The sequence below is a fragment of the Musca domestica genome, unplaced genomic scaffold (assembly GCF_030504385.1).
Source record: "Musca domestica strain aabys unplaced genomic scaffold, Musca_domestica.polishedcontigs.V.1.1 8, whole genome shotgun sequence".
In the NCBI taxonomy this organism is placed as follows: Eukaryota; Metazoa; Arthropoda; class Insecta; order Diptera; family Muscidae; genus Musca; species Musca domestica.
This window is the reverse complement of record NW_026712409.1, coordinates 8,970,792-8,990,983: the sequence shown is the minus strand read 5'-3', so window position 1 is coordinate 8,990,983 and position 20,192 is coordinate 8,970,792. Positions and strand designations below refer to the sequence as shown.

Here is a 20,192-nt window from a genome sequence, read left to right as displayed (position 1 = left end):
ATACTACTTATTGATCCCATGTATTTCGCACGTCACCTCCATGCCAACTACGGCTTTGATTCAACGCTACAAGATTCTTTAGTGACTAGGAAGTGGGACTGTCAGATTCAATTTTAAAACCACCACACATTTACACAATGTTATGCTTGAGATCGCCTTGTTGCAATGTCCTGTGCAAATTTCCTTATGTCTTTTTCAGCGTGTATTCTACATGGACACTTTCATTCTTAAGTATGTGGAGAATATTGGAGGTCGGGATATAACCAGTGATTATATATCACCCAGGCAAAGTTTCGAATCACTCGACATCCATATACCAAACTGGCAGATCTGGTCCCGGAACACACCACCTTTTAACGGTATAGCTATCTACACCGATGGTTCAAAGATGGAAAGTGGTTCGGGAGCGGGGGTCTTCTGTGAAAGCTTGAATATCCGGAGATCCTTTAAATTAGACAACGACTTCAGCGATTATTCAGGCAGAAACTTTGCTTTCATGAAAGCCATGGAGCTGTTGGGAAATAGAATCAATGAACTGAACAGACCAGTAATTATATACAAGGTGAGATAAAAAAAACAGCAACCAACTTCAAAAATACCAAATTGTCGATCACCTCATGCAAGCGCTTCGCCGGGAATGGACCAAAATACCGCAGAGCAACATTTGGGCAGGGTGTGACGGTTTCATTGGCCGTTTGAAGCCCATAATTCGTGCCAAGGATGACCAATTCGAACAAATCTAAATAAATCTATCCTATGATTTGATGCTATCGCCTCAAACAAAAGCCCACAGGACCCCGCTTCGACAAAAGAACAGGTGAGAGTTGTAATGTTCTTGATAATTTTTGATAATAATTGAAGTAGTTGTAGTAAATTTCTGGAGAAAGTTTTGCATCACTGTAAGGAATTCCAATAATACCTGATATATCGTCGAGAATGATTCATGTCAAATCGCTAATAAAAGAAAAATGCAAATGACAAAAGTTGTAATAAAATGGATTTTCATATAGGGTACTCACGGCATTCCTGTTACAGCATTTGAATAGTGTAGGTTCCCCAATCATTTTCGTATGTGACCACCTAATAACTTCTACATACTTTGATTTGCAGGCATTTTAATGTTTTATCTCATTTTCCATATGTTTAAGACCATATAAAAAATATCTCATAAACCCCGGGCTTCTGTAGCTACGGAAAATATTTTATCCTTTATTGCCGTATACCAATTCAATTCTTTTTATAATCAATAAAATATTGCTTTCTAAAAATACCAACACTCTATTTAAATGACAACCGACATATGCCGCCAAAAAGCCAAGGAGATAGAGGGAGATAAAGTAGAAAAACAATGCAGCAAGAGGGCAAATGTATTTGAGTCTGAATTAAAAGGTTCGTTTGTAAGTAGCTTTGTTTTTGCCATTCCTTGCGATAATTAATTAATAAAATAAAAATTTAATATGTCTTACTATTTACTTTGCTGTGGCTTAAAAAGGCAGATTTTAATCTATCATCTGTCTTGACAAATCTCTTTAAGTAATCTCCGTTACACGCGAGAGAGAGACACAACAAATTTCATAAAACAATTATTTGAAAACAACAGATGCATTAAAATATCTCTTCACCCGTCTACTTAAGACTATTTTCTTTAAGTATGTTATTTTATATTGTTATTAATACAAATTTGTTGCATTTACAATCAATTTAAACAATTAAAATCATTTATCCGTTACGTTTTCTCCCAACAGCCGACACATGACGGCAAAATGTGCCACAAAAAATACAACACTGGCCGGAAAAAATGCTACTACCCCAGGCATACAACCGTAAAGGGTGTCGTATTTATTGCTACGTTTCTATCAACCCTGCTCAGAGGTAGAAAAGTTTTGCGGGTCGAACAGAGAAATATTAGTTAAATTTCGCACAAAAAAACAAAAGTTAAATTTAACAAATTCCCCCAAAAAGTGTGCAATATTTTGAAAAGTGGTAAATGCAATAAATGAAAACAACAACAGTTTCATACAAACAAAGAACGTGCAAAGAAAAACGAAAAAGTTCTTAATGGGGCAAGAGTGGAAGAAATGAAAAAAAAACTAGTGTTAGCATACTGCAAAAAAGGAGCTGTGTGTGTTCAGTTTTCCCCTCCTCCTCCTCCAGTGCTGCTGCCCTTTCATATATCCATCGATGATATACATATTGTTGGAAAAATCCAAAGAAGTGAAAATACTTTTTTGAAAAATGAATTGAAGAAAAACGAAAAAAATATCAAATCAAGTGTTTAAAACAAAAACTAATATTTGGATCCTGTACATGAGTGGCTGATGAAAAATACTACACCTCCCTTCAAATTCAAAAAAGGGGCGAAAACGCGAAAGGAAAACACCAAAAATGTGTATGAATTCCAAATGGGGTTTGAATTAGGGTGGGGGAGTAGTAATAGTAAATGGATGTGAAACACCTTTTTTTGTTGCACGCTGAAGATGAAGCCCACAACTGTGGAGTAAAATCCTCAAAGGGCAGTTGTCTCCAGTCGCACACACACTGGACACGAGCTCTTGTTGCCCTGGCATTCATTTCAGTGGCCATTAGTCCAGATGATGGGTTGAATTTTCTTTCCTACGTTGGGCTGGAACATAAAAAATTGTAATTGTGTATACTTGTGAATAAAATATGTAGCAGCTAACCCCGCCGCTGTCGTCACTTTGATAGAGAACAGAGGCAGAGCGTGCCGTATACACCACACTGGGCTACCTTAGGGAGAGCACAACGGCACACACATTGAGAGAAACAGGGAGAGAAGCACATATTTAATTGATTAATAAATGATATTGCACAGTGCGGCCAAAAACTTGTGAAAAGTTATTAACAAAAAGTCTGTTGGTTTTGTTTATTTTTAATAACCAACAAAAGAAATAAAAAATGTGAAAATATGTTTAAAAAATGCTAAATGAAATGTTAACCATGTTTAGCGTGTGTTTGTGTGCTGCTCCTCACTTTTCCACTTGCCTTCATATGAAGTTAATCATCATTATTATTGTGGTGTTATCATCATTAGCATGTTGTTTTTCCATCGCCCATTCTAGACACATCTCCACCATCGGCAGCAGCAGCAGCAGCTGGTTTTTCTTTTTTGCCACTCCATGGAATAGCAAGCAGGCAGCTAGCTCACACATAAGAATGGGGTGGCATGTCGTGGTGGTGTTGTGTATAACGTGTATTTTTTACTCTCAGAGATCTCAGAGCAAACACAGCCATACGAACTAACCATAATAATCATGTAGAGCTATACAAATTCACCCGATGAGCATTTTTTTCTCATTGGATGAAGAACTCTCCCTTTTGCAGGGGGTGGAAATTGTATGTACGTGCTGGTTGTTTGTATACAGTGTTGCCGTTTGGCGATTTTTTCAAGGCATTTGGGTTAACTATTGATATATTAATTTTTTAATATTTTTAAAGGGGAAATAACTGAAATATCGAAATAAATTAAGAACATTTATCAAATTTAGAAAATCTTCAGTAACCTGTGTTGCAAATGTCACAGAGTCGAAAATCTAAGGTCCCGGCCAAAACCCGCCTATTTATCAAAACTGTTAGGTGTAGGATGGCGTAACCGGTGCTGGACATTCAAAAGAGGAATGGTTTTTGGTCGGCTATTAAGTTTAACTAACATATTAAGTCAACTAACAATATTGACCAATTCGTATCTGACCTAAGTCTGATATAAATATTACAATGTGCCAAATTTGGACTATATCGACTATTTCCTATACTTTATATGAGATATGTGTAAATTTTTGTAAAATGTGGAAATATGCATGAGGTAACAGATATAGCGGACCGAAGTATTCACCTAATACAGATAAAAATATTGTTATGTGCAAAATTTGAAAGAAATCGAACATTCATATCCAATTTTATGCGAAATCATAAATTCCATAAATTGGAAATTGTGACCCTTTGTGGGTGAGGTACCAAAAGGGGTTGACAGATGTATATCATCTTCACAACAGATCTTGGGTTAGCAAAAAGATTTGATTGTGTGGAATTTGAAGAGAGTTGGATGCTGATTTCGCTTTCTTTAAGCGTTTTGTTTTTTCAAAATCTTGAACTCTATGTGGGGGAGATACCAGAAGAAAGGGGCCGTTATCTCCCATCTTCTAAACAGATCTTCTGTTGATGGAAATATTGAGGTGTGCCAAGTCTGAATGGAATCGGACGTTAATTTCGTTTTTATGAGATTCATGAATATTCAAAATGTTGACCCTTTGTGGGGGAGATGCCAGAAGGAGTGGACCGATATGTTCCATATTCACACCAGGTCTTGGATTCATAAAAATATCGTGATGTGTGTTATTTGAAGGAATGAAGAGGCAAGTTCATAAAGTTGTCCCGAATAATATGCGAGGAGTTAAAATTTCCTGCAATTTTGGCCGAAACATTTTATATATCGATATTTAGGAGCATATATCATATGAGGCGCTATACTGAAAAGTGGTCTATGATGGGCCTAAAATTTGGGTTTTCCGTTTATGGCGTTGTACTTATGTTCTATATTTTCGAAAAATAAAAAATTTCGGCTGATTTGGACATGAAATTAGGGACAGCACCTTTAAAATATGGAAAATCCAGCGGTTAACGTAATAAGGGGCTACACCAAAGAAAAATTGGCTGGCAACGAAAATTTTTTCGAGGAATTAAAATACTTAAAAACTTTGACCGAAAACTTCAAAATACTAAAACTCAGGAGACATCAGAAAGTGGAAGTGCTTTGAATATATTTTCCGAGGAGTCATTCTAACCACAGAGATGGCGAATTGTCAAATAGCATCCGATTTTATTGAAAATGAGGCCTAAAACCTTCAAAATATCGAAAATCAAGGGGTACCCTTATACTAAGTCTAACCCAAAAAATGGACCTACATTCAATATTTTTTACGAGGAGGACATTTACCTACAGAGAACATGAATTGTTAAACAACACCTGATTTGCTTTTGAAATTGGTATTAAAAACCTTCAAAATATCGAAAATCAGGCGGTCCGACAAAACTCATTTTCACTGCAAATTATCCTGGACACAATATAAACTAGTATGCCAAATGCTAGAGCTCTTCGACAAGTATCTTGATTTCGGCACTCAGACTGACAGAGAGACTGTCAACAGTAAATCGACTTTATGGGATCTCGGACGAATATTAGGAAGTGTTACCAACACATTTAATATACCCTCCTTTCATTGGTGTAGAATATACAACGTGAAGCTATATCACACATACAAACCTATCAATGACCAATATACAGGGTGATATAAAAAACTGCAACAAAGTCAAAAGCCCTAATTTTTCACACATTTTTCATCTCACCCTGTAAAGAGTGAAGCTATATTACACCTTCAGATCTATCAATGCCCAATATACAATGTTCTAAGATCCCGATTTGTGTAATTTCACCTAAGCCTTGATGAGTCACTCAAATCTAACTTTTTAAGGAACTTTTTCTCTTCATCTCTGTACTGTAGAAAAAATTTTCTAAATTGCCTTGCGGAAAATACCCATATTTTTCACTACAACCCATTTATTATGTTTTAAAATCGAAATCCGCATCCTTGCAATCAATCAACAATGGCAAGCATTTGAAGACATTAGGCAGTAATATACACTGCTCATATTTTTTTTTTCATATCATTTTATGAAAATGGCTAAAGAGGATTTGCCGACAGGTTCCTCTCCGCAAAGCAGGTTCAGTTTTGTTTGGCAACTTTTTTTTATACATTTGTATGCACAGCACACCCCGTTCATTCAATCCAAGCGCCAAACAGAACGCTATTTATCATCTATCAATCATTATTTGGTAGTAGGTATGTATTATTATTATTATCTCACCACTTCGAAGCCCTGCTAATAATAATGCATTTTCCAGGGCATGTTGTTTATCATCCGCTTATCAAATGATCCTGTTTTCCTCATCAGCCACAAAAATACCAAAGACCCAGAAAAAAAAGGGAGATAAGATAGCCTTTTAATGAACTGGCGGCATGAGGAGACCTTTAGACTGTTATCACCAACATCATGCTCCACCATCATCAGCCGGTATGGGGGATATAGAATATATTGTGATTTACAACAGGTGGACGACGACGGGCGTCGCCCTGCTAAGCTAAAATGAATTGAATGGGACTATTTTTGGCAAGATGTTATCAAATTCCGATTAGAACAAACAAAAATATTGAATAATATTTGTGTCCAAATCACAAATATAACCCCCCGCCCCCCTTGCCATTGATGGCAAATGAAAATTCAAAGGAATATTTGAAAGCTGAAGAAGCAGAAGAAAATGAATAATGTATTGAAGGCGATATTGAAAACTTTTCTGTGAAAATCAGTTTTCTTTGGGTCTTTTGAAGATTATTTCATAATTGAAATCCAAAGCAAATTCCGGAATTTAATGTCAACAACAATAGAAAACCTTTGATGTATTCCTGTTCAAAGAAAGGAAAAAATCGAACGAACGAACGAACGCAAGAAAACACTTAGTGGAAATTGTTTCGTTGAAAGCATGTCCTCCCTGCCATCAAAACATATGGAGAAAATTTATTCCATTCATTTTTTGCTGCTGCTCTCTTATTTCATTCCATGTAATAATGAGGCTAATGGGAAATGTGTAAGTGTGTGTGCGGGTGTGTGTGTGTGTGGGTGTGTGTGAATGGGTAAATTATTTTGCTTTCATTTGAAATCATGCAATCCTTATTATGGGTTTCCGTTTCATTTTGCCATCAACACATACTTGTAGCAAGTTTTTGCCATTGCCATTGACGTTGTTGTTGTTGTTGTCGTCGTACTTGTTCTTTTATTTTATTTCGAATTGCATTTCCTTCCTTATTGATTTGCCATTTTCAATAAATGAATGAAGCGAGTATGGTTGGTTGGCAAGGCACTCGTCCTTTTGCATGGAAATGACAAGTGAGCATGCATAGCAGATTGTGGCAAGCATGAAATTCTCACAGCCCCCACACTCTGGCGGCGGCAAAGGTAAATGGTTGTGGGATGTTTCTATTGTTTCCATGGTTAGAATAACAAAACTTCTAATGACTTTGTGAAATGTATTTGATTTGAGAAACAAATGAAACTCCTTGAATATATAACTCAAGGAAAATGTTGTTGAGGAGAACAAAGGAGAACTTTTGCACCTGAAAAGGCTCTATAAAGAAGTTGGGAATTATTAGAAAGAAAATTTACTCTCAGTATATGGTGCGACACTTAGGTTAGGTTAAAGGGCGCGCGGCTGCCTTGTGGTAACCGCTGCACTCGGAGACCTGCTGGTCATTTGTGTTCATCCTAATAAGAAATTGTCAGAAAAAAAGAATAGTGGAAAAAAGTAAGGTAAGGGTGATCCATGGTTAGAGATCTTGCCGTGTCGTCTTTAGCCCCTTAAGTCTTTTGGCTAACGTTAATGATTGCTGGACAGTGGTAGAGCAAATGTTCGATCGTCTCAATTTCTTCTTCGTATTGACATATTCTACGGAAGTCAATATCGTCGCTGTCCCACTTCGAGGTCATTGCCCTCACCTTGCAGTGACCTGTATAGATACCCACCACAAGTTTTAAGTAAGGTTTCGACATTGACAGTAGTGACTTTGTTCTCTTCTTCGAGAGTGTGCTTAAGATTCTTTTGGAGATTTTATATCCTCTTTCGTCCAGCCATTTTTGTTGAATTCTCTCCGAGTAGTGCTGTAGGAAGTGGCACAGGGTGGTTTGACCGAGTTCTCAACTTCAATGGTAGTTGATTCCGATCCTAGCCTAGCCAATTCGTCTCGTTGCCTAGAATATTGTAAGACCAGGAACCCAAAGGAGCTTACTGCGACATTAGATTGATTTTAATGATATGGTCGATGTTTGATCCAAGGAGGTTATAAATTTATCGTTCCTTATGCAACACCTAGAATATCCTTCTGATATTCAATATCCTTCGGAAAAAATCCTAACTCGATTTAGTCATGTCCTTCTGACTGTATTATGTCTCAATGAAGTTCGAAAATTTCAAGAAGAATCATCCGCAATTGCCCATGTGTTCTCTTCATTATTCTCCCACCCATTGCTTTCACCCCATTTATTGGGCTACCCTTACTTGACGACTCTGCCACACAACGGCGAAAACAAGTGCTGTGCCCGCTAAGTCAAAGACTCCCGTAAAAAAGCACAGAAGACGCAAGGCGATGAGGATTTAACCGGTGATTACCATAGCCTCGGCGGTTACGAAGGAATCCTCTTCAGCCCAGCGTTGGAGAGAAAACAATCAACTGAAGAACCATAACTGATGCCGAGAAGTCACCAGCGCTGACCAAGTCGGTTCCTAAACTCAGGCGGAAAGTAAAATTGGGAAGCTAAGAAGGCGCATGGCTAAGAAGGTTGAACCGGTGACGACCATAGCCTCGGCGGTTCCTTAGGAAACCTCTTCACGCCCAGCGTTGAAGAGAGGAAAATCAACTGAGGAACCACATCCTGAGGCCGTGAAATCACCAGTAGTTCAAATCTCCTTGCCGCAACCTGTAGTTTTAATTCCCTGGGTCAGCAAGCCAATTGTGACCAAATCGGTTCCTGTAGCCCCCACAGTCCCCAAGCCTGGATAGGGCCACAAGTAAACAACCTTACCCCAATCTGTACCAAAAGGTAAAAATCAGCGAGAGTGGATGGCTGCTTATCCAAAATCGTCTCAGGGAGATAATCTCTCTGGGAGAAGGGGATCTCAAAAGTTTGCCGTTCGGTAGTGCCACCTTTTACAAAGACGTGAAAGTCATCTGCTATGAAAACGAGGAGTCCAAGAACTTAGCTGGCTTTCATGAACTTTGGCACGGTAGTCAAAGGAAATCCCTTGTCAAAAAAATACTGTCAACATAGGGCAACCACCTTCCGTGGATCCGACAGGCATTTTTACAATATTCGTTAAAAAAAATCCCAACCTCAAGATGGGCAACTGGTGTTTAGTCAGTAGATGACTGCTTATCGAAAACCGTCTAAGGGAGATAATCTCTCTGTCGATCCCAAAAAGTTGCAGTTAAAAGGCATGAAAGTCAACTGCCACACCACAGTGGAGGTCTGATTTTTGATATATCGTCCGCATAAATGTTTCCTGAGTCCTCAGCATCCTGAGGCTATTTATACCCTACACCAGGTATTATTATGGTAAGGGTATTATGTCTTCGTGCATTTGTTTGTAACATAAAGAAGGAAGCGAGATAGACCCATAGTTACTTTTGAGGATCTTCATAAAATCCCTTTCTGAGTCGATTTATGCATGTCAGTCATTCTGTCCATGTATTCTTGTGAACAAAATGTAGGTCGCATTTATTATCCGATTGAGATGAAATTTTCCAAATTATATTTGTTTGGCCCAGGGACGAACCCTATTTTAAATATAGCTCCCATATATATCTTCAACCGATTTCGTATTAATTGTGCACTAAATGGCCAATACAAGTCCAAATGACCAGAATTTTGGTGAATCCAACCGAATTCAGACTAAAAGCATGTGCATCAAATTTGGTGAAAATCGGTTCAGATATAGCTATAGCTCTTGTATATATGTTTCATCCAATTTAGTCTTGAAGTTCCTCACATTCAGAATATGCATTCGACAACAATGATTCTAGATATCTTGGCTCGGAAATACCTTTGCCAAATTTTATCAAGATCGTTTCAGATTTGGATATAGCTTCCATATATATCTTCAACTGATTTCAGGTTAATTGTGCACCAAATGGCTAATATCAGTCCAAATGACCTGAACTTTGGCGCATACGACCGAATTTTGTCACGAAGCAAGTACATTAAATTTGGAGAAAATTGGTTCAGATATAGCTATAGCTCCCATATATATGTTCCATCCGATTTTGTCTTTAAAGTCCCTCACATTCGTAATATGCATTCGATAACAAAGATATTTGATACCATATATCAAATTCAGCCCAGAAATACCTCTACCAAATGTTATCAACATCGGTTCAGATTTGGATATAGCCCCCACATATATATCTTCAACCGATTTCAGGTTAATTGTGCACCAAATGGCTAATATCAGTACAAATGACCTGAACTTTGGCGCATCAAGTACATCAAATTTGGTGAAAATCGGTACAGTCATAGCTTTTACTCCCATATGTACCTGTTTCATCCGATTTGGTGTTTAAGTCCCTCACCTTCGTAATATGCATTTGACAACATTGATATTTGGTAACAGATGTCTTATAGAGCTCGGAAATATATTTCCCAATTTTTTTCGACATCGGCTATGATCTCATATATATCCTTAATCCGATTTTAGGTTTATTGTGCAATTAAAGGCGAATATCAGACCAAATGGAGTGAATTTCGAGACGTATGTTTCGATTTGGTAGAACTCGGCTGGGACATATGTTTTTTTATATAATCCTTCTCGAAGTGATATCATGCATTCTATAGGAATGTTATTCGGTATAAAAGTTAAAAATGTCTCCGTTAAATTTTGTGAAAATTGGTTCAGAATTGGATATGCCTCTCATATATTAGTTCCCTCTGAAACCAAATTATAACTGCTCTAAAGCCAAAGGTTGATAGGTGGTTTTTCTACATCAATCAAATAAATTCCCAATTCTTCCTTACTGTTTTTTTGTTTTGAAAAAAAAAAAAAAAAATGGTCCTCAGTATTTTGCAATTTGTATGTTATTCCCTCTCTATCCCCCTCATAATAAATAGTCAATACTTATTAAACAAGAACTAGCGTGCGTGTGTGTGTCTGTGTGAGTTCAAAACTGTCATTGTTGTTACAGTTATGTGTCACAAATGTAATATTTCAAATGCGTGTTTACTGTGATTTCTCCGTCGCCCCCAATTTTGAAGGAGAAGGAGGGAGGTGGTGTGTAGTCATATGGCCTGGCCTAGATAAAGGATCACGAATGACTCATAGCGCAATTTTTAGAAACTGCTGGAATAAAATATTTCATTTCCATTCGAAAACAAAATCATGCAATATTCTTTTTAATCATTTTTTTCTATTTATTTTTCTAGTAACTTTTACAACAACTCCTTGTTTCAAATAAAATAACAATCCAACAAAATTTCAAAAAACATTTTCCAAAAAAAGAACAAAAAACCGTAACACCAAATTAAAAAAAGTCCAAGTGTTGAAAATTAAAAAAAAAAAAAACAAACAACAACAAAAAAAGTTACAAATTAACTCTTTTCGCTGCTGCTGTGTTCATCTGCCAGGGAGGAAAAGTGTTGTGAGTTGGTGCCTGCCTGCCCGCCCCCCTGCCCATCAAAGTGAGGAAGTGTTTGTGTGCGAGTGTGTGTGTTTGTGTGTCTGTTTGTTTGAGCGCACAAATTTCTTGTTAACTTTTTAAACAGAAAAAACCACCAAATAGAAACTCAAAAGAATCCACCAGCCAATCCTCCCAAAAAAAAAAAAAAACTTAACCAATTAAAATGGGTTGCACCACATCAGCTGAAGAACGCGCTGCCATACAACGCTCCAAGCAAATTGAGAAGAATCTCAAAGAGGATGGTATACAAGCGGCAAAGGATATTAAACTCCTGCTCTTGGGTAAGTTTTTCTTTCAAACTTTTCCGCTACCTTATTAAAGTTTTCGATAAGTTTTGAGCACTCCAAACTGAACTGAAATATGAAAAAAAAAATGAAACTTTTAATTCAAATGAGGATATTTTCTAATTTGGACATGAGATAAGAAGTTTTTCAAATGTACCACAGAAATGATATTGGAATATAAAATTAGTCATGGAAGAGCATTTTTATAAATCCTTGGCAGCTGACGATAATTTTTTTCTATAGAAATCAATCCAGAAATTGCGCGTCAAAATATAGGCGTAAATTTTATTTTTAAAATTTTTTTCCTATAGAAAAATAGCTTCAGAAGCTTAGGGCCGATTTTATTTTGCAAAAAAAAAAAAAGTCTGAGGATAAGGGTTTCATAGTTTTCTCTTTAGCCTCGGACCCAAAATTCTTTTCAGAAGTTGAGGCGCGATTTTTTTTGTATAAAAAGAGGATAGAAGAAGAGGCTCGTAATGTTTTCTTTAGGCTCGGGTTCTTTTCAGAAGCCGTGGCGCGATTTTTTTGTATAGAAACAAAAAATGGTCTCAGAAGCTGATGTGCGATTGTTTTTATAAAAAGAAGATATCATTAGGACTGCTGAGGCCCGATTTTTTTATAAAAGGAAAACATCCTCAAAATTGCTGAGGCCCGATTTTTTTGTTATAGAAAAAAATAGCCCCAGAAGCAGAGAAGCGAAGTATTTTCCGAATTTCTTCTCAGAGGCTATTTTTGTATAGAAAAAATAGGCTCAGACGCTGAGGTTCGTATTTTTGTCTATAGAAAAAATATCATCATAAGGTCCAAGATATTTTTTTCTATAAATAAAAACTATTCTTAGGACTGCTGAGACCCGAATTGTTTTTTTAAGAAAAAAAATAGGCTCAGGACTACGGAGTCCCGAGTTTTTCTCCAGAAACTGAGATTTTTTTCTGTAGAAGCTGAGGTCCGATATTTTTTTTTTACAAAAAAAAAAAACTATTCTTAAGGCTGCTGAGACCCGAATGGTTTTTTTTATAGAAATAAACTAGCCTCCGAACTATGGTGTCCCGAGTTTTTCTCCAGAAAATTGAGAATTTTTTTGTAGAAGCTGAGGTCCGATATTTTTTCCATAAAAAAAAAATATATTCTTAAGACAGCTGAGACCCGAATTGTTTTTTTATAGAAATAAACTAGCCTCCGAACTATGGAGTCCCGAGCTTTTCTCTAGAAATTGAGAATTTTTTCTGTAGAAGCAGAGGTCCGATTTTTTTCTATAAAAAAAACTATTCGTAAGACTGCTGAAACCCGAATTGTTTTCTGTAGTAATAAACATGCCTCTGAACTATGGAGTCCAAAGTTTTTCTCCAGATTTTTTTCTGTAAAACGTACCCTCAGCTTATGATGGTTTATTTAAATATTTTTTGATTTGCATTATGATTATTCAAACTGTTGAACCTTTATGGGGCAAGCTCCGAAGGTGTGGGTCAATATTGTCCATTTCGAACCTGACCTAAGCACACAATGTCGACTGCTTCCTTATCTTTAAATAAAGATATATGTAATCAAAATTTTAACCTTTTTGGGGGAGGTACCAGAAGGAGTGGTCCGAGAGACTCCAAGTTCACATGAGGTCTCTGGTTAAGAGAAATATTTAAATATACCAAGTTAGAAAAGAATCACTGAATGGTGTCGCAAATTATGAGAGATATAGTTATTAAAAATCATGACCCTTTGTGGGGGAGGTACCAGAAGGAGTCGACCGCCTCACTTGCCTCAGTAAAAATATTGGGATGCGTAAAATTTGAAGAGTATCGGATGCTTATCCCGCTTTTTTTGAGCGTTTTGGTTTTTCAAACTTTTAACCCCTTTGTGGGAGAGGTACCAGAAGGAGTTGACCGATATATCCCATCTTCACAAAAGATCTTATGTTAATAAAAATATTGAGATGTGTGAAATTGGAAGATAATTGGGCACCTCTTCCGCATTTTAAGTGAGATACAACTGTTCAAATTTTTGACCCGCTGTAGGGGTCATACCAGAAGTTATGAACTGATATCTATCATCTTCACATCAGATTTTGCCTCAGTAAAAATATTGAGATGTGTAAAATTTAAAGAGTAACGGATGCTTATTCCGCATTTTATGAGCTTCATGGTTCTTCAAAATTTGGACTTTTTGTGTGGGAGGTACCAGAACGAGTGGGCTTATATATGCCATGTTCACACCTGGTCTTGTGTTCGAATAAATATTAGGATGTATACAATTTGAAGAGAATCGAACGCTTCTTTCGTATGATATGAGAGAAATAATTGTTCAAAATTTTGACCCGTTATGGGGGAGGTACTAGAAGGAGTGGTCCGATATATTCCATCTTCATACCACATCTTGTTTTGCTAGAAATATTGAGAAATGAGAACTTTGAGGACAATCGGACTCTTATTTCAAATTTTATGAGAATTATAATTTTCCAAAATGTTGAATCTTTATGGGAGAGGTACTTAATGGAGTGGACCGATATTGTCCTTTTTCGCACCTGACCTAGCACTGATATAAATATTAGGATTTGCAAAGTTTGATCTCTTCTCTTTCTATTCGGTTAATTACTTGCTTTGAAAATGCCGACCACTTGTGGTAGAGGTATCAGAAGGAGTGGTACCAAGTTTAGAGCGAATTGAATACCCCCTTTTAGAGTTATCGTGCGCACCAGCCAGACAGACAGGGAGAAGGACGGGCGTATACACCTAGATCGACTCTAAATGTTCAAAAACAGATTTGGTCCAAAGAGACCTAGTGTCTAAACCCTTATTTCGATGAAGCACATTTTGGCCGTTTCAAATGATATATACCCTCTTTAGTCATATGAGTGAGGATCTGATAACTTTTTTATAGAAGAGTTATTTTTTTCTTTATAGAGAGTCCGTATTTGGAAGCTTGTATAGGAGAACTTGAGGTGCTTTCTTTTAAAAAAAATCTGGAGGCCTTCTTTCAAAGGATTCCAATATTTCTTTATTTCATTGAAGACCTACATACAACATTAAGCAGAATGCCAAGAGACATTCTTGAAGATTTAGAGGTCTTCTCTAATAGAATAGATAGGGTCTTCTTTAACTAAGATCTTCTCTCAGAAATCCCAGAAATACTCTCTCACTAAAGGTTTGGTGTTTCCCACAGAAAACATAAAGGTCTTCTATTACCAAAGGCCTAGGGGTCTTGTTTTAGACGGCCTAAATGTATTTTCTAGACTTTTTGTTTTAGAAAACTTCTTTCACGGAGGACCTACATTTTTGCCGTTTCAAATGATACATACCCTCTGTAGCCATGTGGCTTAGGATCTGAGAACTTTTTTAAAGAAGAGTTATTGTTATTCTTTATAGAGAACCCACATTGGGGTGCTGGCATATGAGACCTTGAGGTGATTTCTTTAAAAAAAAACAGGAGGTCTTCTTTTAAAGGATTCCAATATTTATTTTTTCATTGAAAACCTTCATGCAACATTAAGTAGAATGCTAAGAGATCTTTTTGAAGATTTGGAAGTCTTCTCACAGAATAGAAAGGATCTTCTCTTACTAAGAACAAGGGACCTTTTCTCAGAAATCCTAGAACTGTCCTCTCACTAAAGACTTAAAATTCTCTCTCGCAGAAAACAAGGCCTAGTGGTATTCTTTCAGACGGATCTCAAAGAAAATCTAGAGCTCTTCCCTCACAAAATATCCAGAGGTCTTCTCTAATTGAAAACCCATATTTTCATTGAAGACCTGTTGAACTTTTTTTCATAGGAGACTTTTTTGGGCTTCTCTCACAGAAGTCCTAGTGGCCCATTCTCCTAGTAGACCTCTGTAGACATATCTCTGATGCTAACCCATATTTTCATTGAAGTCCTGGTGGACATTTTTTCATAGGATACCTATTTGGGCTTCTCTTACAAAAGACCTAGTGGTCCTTTCTCCAGTAGACCTCTATAGACATATCTCTGAGGCTGTAAAAATCCGTTCTCAGTTTCTGGATTTAAGCTATTCATGTTCTTATTGTTGTTGTAACCAGTGAATAGTTGTATTTCTTGTTTTTCACTTTCAAAACATTACTTTGCTATTGTTGTTGTTGCCATCGTTTTCTGTTTATCGCCAATGGCACTTTAACCCCACTTGAAAAATAAATCTCAACAACACCCCGGCAACATTTTTCAAATCTTTTTTTTTTCTCCATTTTTTTCTAGTTTTAGGGGGATAAAAGTATCTTTACTTCACTCGTTGTTATTGTTGTTGTTTTTAGGGGGATAAAAGTAAAGAGTTTACTCGTTGTTGTTGTTGTCTTCAATGAAGTGTGAAAGCCCATTAGAATGCATTGTTGTTGCATTAAACTCCAAAAAAAAGCTTTGCCTTGCCACTGACAAATGGAAACAACCACAGCAGCAACAACATACCGAGATATAATGGGGATTAGAGAGGATGATGTTGTTGAGGATGACAGAGATGATAGCTGGGAAGAGGAGGGGTTAGGCTATTACATGCCACTTGATGATGGTGGTGTGTCTGCTGCACCTCTACCCCCTCGGAATGTTGTTCCCTTGCATTGTTCCCGACCCATGTAATTACTGTTGTTGTTGTTGATATTGCCATTCTATTTTATTTCCTGCAGTTCAAAGTTACACCATGACTCGTGTGCAGTAGTTGTAGTTGCTGTTGCAATTGTTGCCGTTGTTGTCATACATGATAGTGGAGGGTAGGGGGGCTTGTGATGTTATTTGCCGCATTAACTTGCCATTGTCGTCATGTCGTCCAATGGGCTAAAGCCCATTTATGCAGACAACATAATCCCCATATTCGCTGCAACAATGACAACAAGAACAACAACAATGACAACGAGGACGATAGCAACAACAACAACAACAACATCATCAAACTGAAAACAATCCACTTTACTCTGTTTTTTTTTTAACGCCTGAAGGGGACTTAACGTTGAGGCCATGGAGAACAACAATGGCGACAAACTTCTAGCTATTGTTATTGTTGTTGTTTTTGTTGCAGATTATGACTACGACAATGGGTCTAGTAGAACAGCAACAACATTGAGACAAGATAAAAATCAACAATTATTTGATATTTAACACAGGGGGGGGGGGGGGGGGGGGGGGGGAAAGCTCTGCTTTGAATTGTGTGACACAACACCGCCGAGTTCGACATTTCAATGAAAATTCGAAAAATATATGTACGAGGATCGAAGTTTTTGAGCTTTTGAGGGAAGGACCTTTTTCCATGGTCAAAATTTATCCCCGGTAGGTTTGGTTAAGATAGTGGCACATTAGCTTCATTTTTTAATAAAGAACAAGTAAAAAAGCTTGAATACCCTCCACCTTTTGGTACAAACGTGGCAATTTTCAAAAAAAAGGATATCCGTTAAAAATTTTGTTAAAATCTTAAAAATACCGAATGTAGCCGTATATTAGGGTCAATACGACGACTTGGACCTGCATAGGCAACTTTTGTCACAAGCTATTACAATATTCAAATGCGAAACTTGAAAAAAACTGTTTACCGAATATAGGGAGTTACCATGAGGGTTATAAAACGTGGACCTGCACAGACAATTTTCACAAAATATGAAATAATTTGGTAAATAATGTCGCTAAAATCATCAAAATACCGAATATCGGGGGGTTCCGTTATATGGGGGCTATACGAAGATGTAGACCTGCACAGACAATTTTCTGTCATAGGCTGTAGTATTCATTACGAACTTTAAATACCAATTTTGAAACAATTCCGGTAAATAATGTCGCTAAAATCATCAAAATACCGAATATCAGGAGGTACCGTTATATGGGGGCTATACGAAGACGTGGACCTACATATCTCCTTTTCTTTCTTAGGATATAGTTTTCATTACGAACTTCAAATACCAAATTTGAAACCATTCCGATAATAATGTCGCTAAAATCATCAAAATACCGAATGTCGGGAGGTACCGTTATCTGAAGGCTATACGAAAACGTGGACTTACATGGTCCATTTCTGTCATAAGCCGTAGTATCTATTACGAACTTCAAATACCAAGTTTGAAACAATTCCGGTAAATTCCGGTCGCTAAAATCATCAAAAAATACCGCATATCGCGAGGCATCGTTATATGGGGGCTATACGAAGACGTGGCATATGTTCAATACCAAAAGTCCTGCAGACATAATACACATTTTTACTTTACATCGCAAAGTAACCTATATGGAGCGGGCAAGTTTTCCCCTCTTCCACACTTTTGAAAATTTTCGGATCGGAGGAGACAAGTGGGAAACCCTCTTCAACACTTTTGAAAATTTTCGGATTAAGATTTCTGGAAGCAGTGTATAGCTGTTTCGGCAATATTACAGACTATCAAGTGCCCCGTACTTCGTCAGCGAAAATTCCACCTTCAAATTCGTTCCAATAGTTCGTTTTTGGCCTTTTTGGACTCCAAATGCATAATTGGTTCCGTTTGACACAATTTTTTAATCAAATCTTTATACATCGTACAAAATTATCAGACTTTCAAGGTGTTATATATTATTCAAATCTTTCCTTTTTCGGAAAGAATAACAGAAAACCCGTTCATTTTGAAGTTTACCGAGGAGAATATTAGTAAAACCAATGCACAATTGGCCCCCTTCTAATTTTTCTGTCCAAAACTATTTCAACGTCTCCACATGTGAAGCCTAGAAATCAACAGTGACTTCAATATCAAATTAAAGGGATTTTAAATAAAACTTAAAATTGGTACCATTTAGTCGTTTTCGAGTATCCATAGTACACATTCCTAAATCCATCTCCCTCTCTCAAAACTATATTCCAAAAGTGGCCTCCACATCGAAAATTAGAATTCCAGCTCTCTATCCTAAGGCCCAATGCCAAATTTATCATACTTTCCGTACTGTTATACTACGGTTGTCCAAAAACACCACCTTTTCTCCACCCCAGACACCAACATTGACCTCGATACCAAATTTAAGAATTCCATGGTACGCATTTCCAAAACCACCTTCTTCTCCCAAATACCGATACCAACATCGACATTTATATTAAATTTCATAATTTTATCTCTATTCCTTCACCCAATAGCAAATTTAGTACTATTTAGCCCTTTTCGTACAATTATAGTACATATTTCCATACCTCAGTCCCAGCTACCAACGGTGACCCTAATATCAAATTTGAGGATTTCAGCTCTGTATTTTCCCCATTACCAAATTTAGTACTATTTAGTACAATTATAGTACGCATGTCCAAAATCAGTTTCTTATCTCAACCGCAGCCACTAACAGTGGCATCCACATAAAATTTCAGCATTTCAGCTCTATTCCTTCACCCAACCAAATGTTGATACTATTTAGTACTTTTCGTACAATTATGGTACACATTTCCAAAACCAACTCTATATCTCAATTCCAGATACCAACAGAGATCTCTATATCAAATTTGAGGAATTCAGCCTCATCCCTTGACCCAATACCAAATTTAGTACCATTTAGTACTTTCCGTACAAATATAGATCGCATTTCCAAAATTTTGAACGTATTTCCAAAAACCCACACCTACACACCAAGACTGATCCTCGTGCACAAGATTTTAAATTTAGCCGTTTCGCCTGGGCGTTGATTTTCAGTTGGTCAGATATTTCACCACTCTTTTATATTTTATAGATGATCGAACATTGGCTGAGGGTATAAATCAGCCAGGGTATAATTCGACTTCGGCTCCTTCTGTTTTACTTGTTTTATTCGCGTGTCTCAATCTGTTGGTCCGTAAGATGTTTTCCTTAAAAAATCCATTTTTGGTGCTTTAGTCTTTGAAAATTTTAAAATTGTCAAAAGCCTTCTTCCGACAAAAATACTTTTTATTTGATTTTCCCCCACTTTTCATACCTACCCTCCTATATTTCTATGTTGTAAAACAAAACAAAAAACCCAAAACCGAAAACAATTCAAGTGAAGTGAAAAAATGCTGCTGTCGCACGGCGCTGCACTTATTCTAAACTGCTGCAGTAAACGTGTGTGAATAGGATTTTTTTTTTGTTTTGGAGGCCATGCACAGCTCAACACTGCCAACGAAGGAACGACATTGTCATCATGTCAGCCAAGGCGCGGCGTCAGTCATATTTCATTCCTTGGGATTTTTGTTCGCTCTTTTTGTTTTTGTTTTCTAGTTTTGGATTCGTGGCACATACTTGTCGTCATCGTCATTGTTGCAACACCAGAGACAATAACACGTCAGGCAGGCTGGCTGGCAGCAGTCAGGCCGCCGGCTATAAAGCCGAGGTATGATTTGAATGACTTAAGTAAATTTCACATGCTAGAACATGTTTCAGGCGCCTCTTCCTCATTCGATTTATCCATCCATCCTTTTTTGCAGATATTGAAAATGATATATGGTATGGCTTGACAGACAACATATTCATCTATGAGGCTCCTCCACCATTGTTACCATCGTCAGCGTCATAATCATCATTGTCAGTCGATTAGTAATGGAGAGAGAGATGGTTTCGGGAAGAGCGGGTGAGAGGAGAGGTTTCACTTACTCAGTTAAAAACATTATCGCTGTCATAATTTGAATTTTATGGCAATATTTTCATGTCTCCCTTTTCATGGCTCCCTTTTCATGTGTCGTTTTTT

General features: G+C 37.2%; 1 protein-coding gene across 1 annotated transcript in view; it reads left to right on the top strand.

Annotated features, from left to right (window-relative positions):
- The first annotated feature begins 1,833 nt into the window (after positions 1-1,833).
- The window catches only part of LOC101887825 (G protein alpha o subunit), a 142,253-nt gene continuing 123,894 nt past the window's right edge, over positions 1,834-20,192 (top strand). Inside the window, exons 1-2 of the mRNA XM_005174796.4 lie at positions 1,834-1,983; positions 11,038-11,572. Coding sequence (XP_005174853.1) covers positions 11,455-11,572 — 118 coding nt within the window. The 5' untranslated portion in view covers positions 1,834-1,983; positions 11,038-11,454. The remainder of the gene's footprint in view (positions 1,984-11,037; positions 11,573-20,192) is intronic.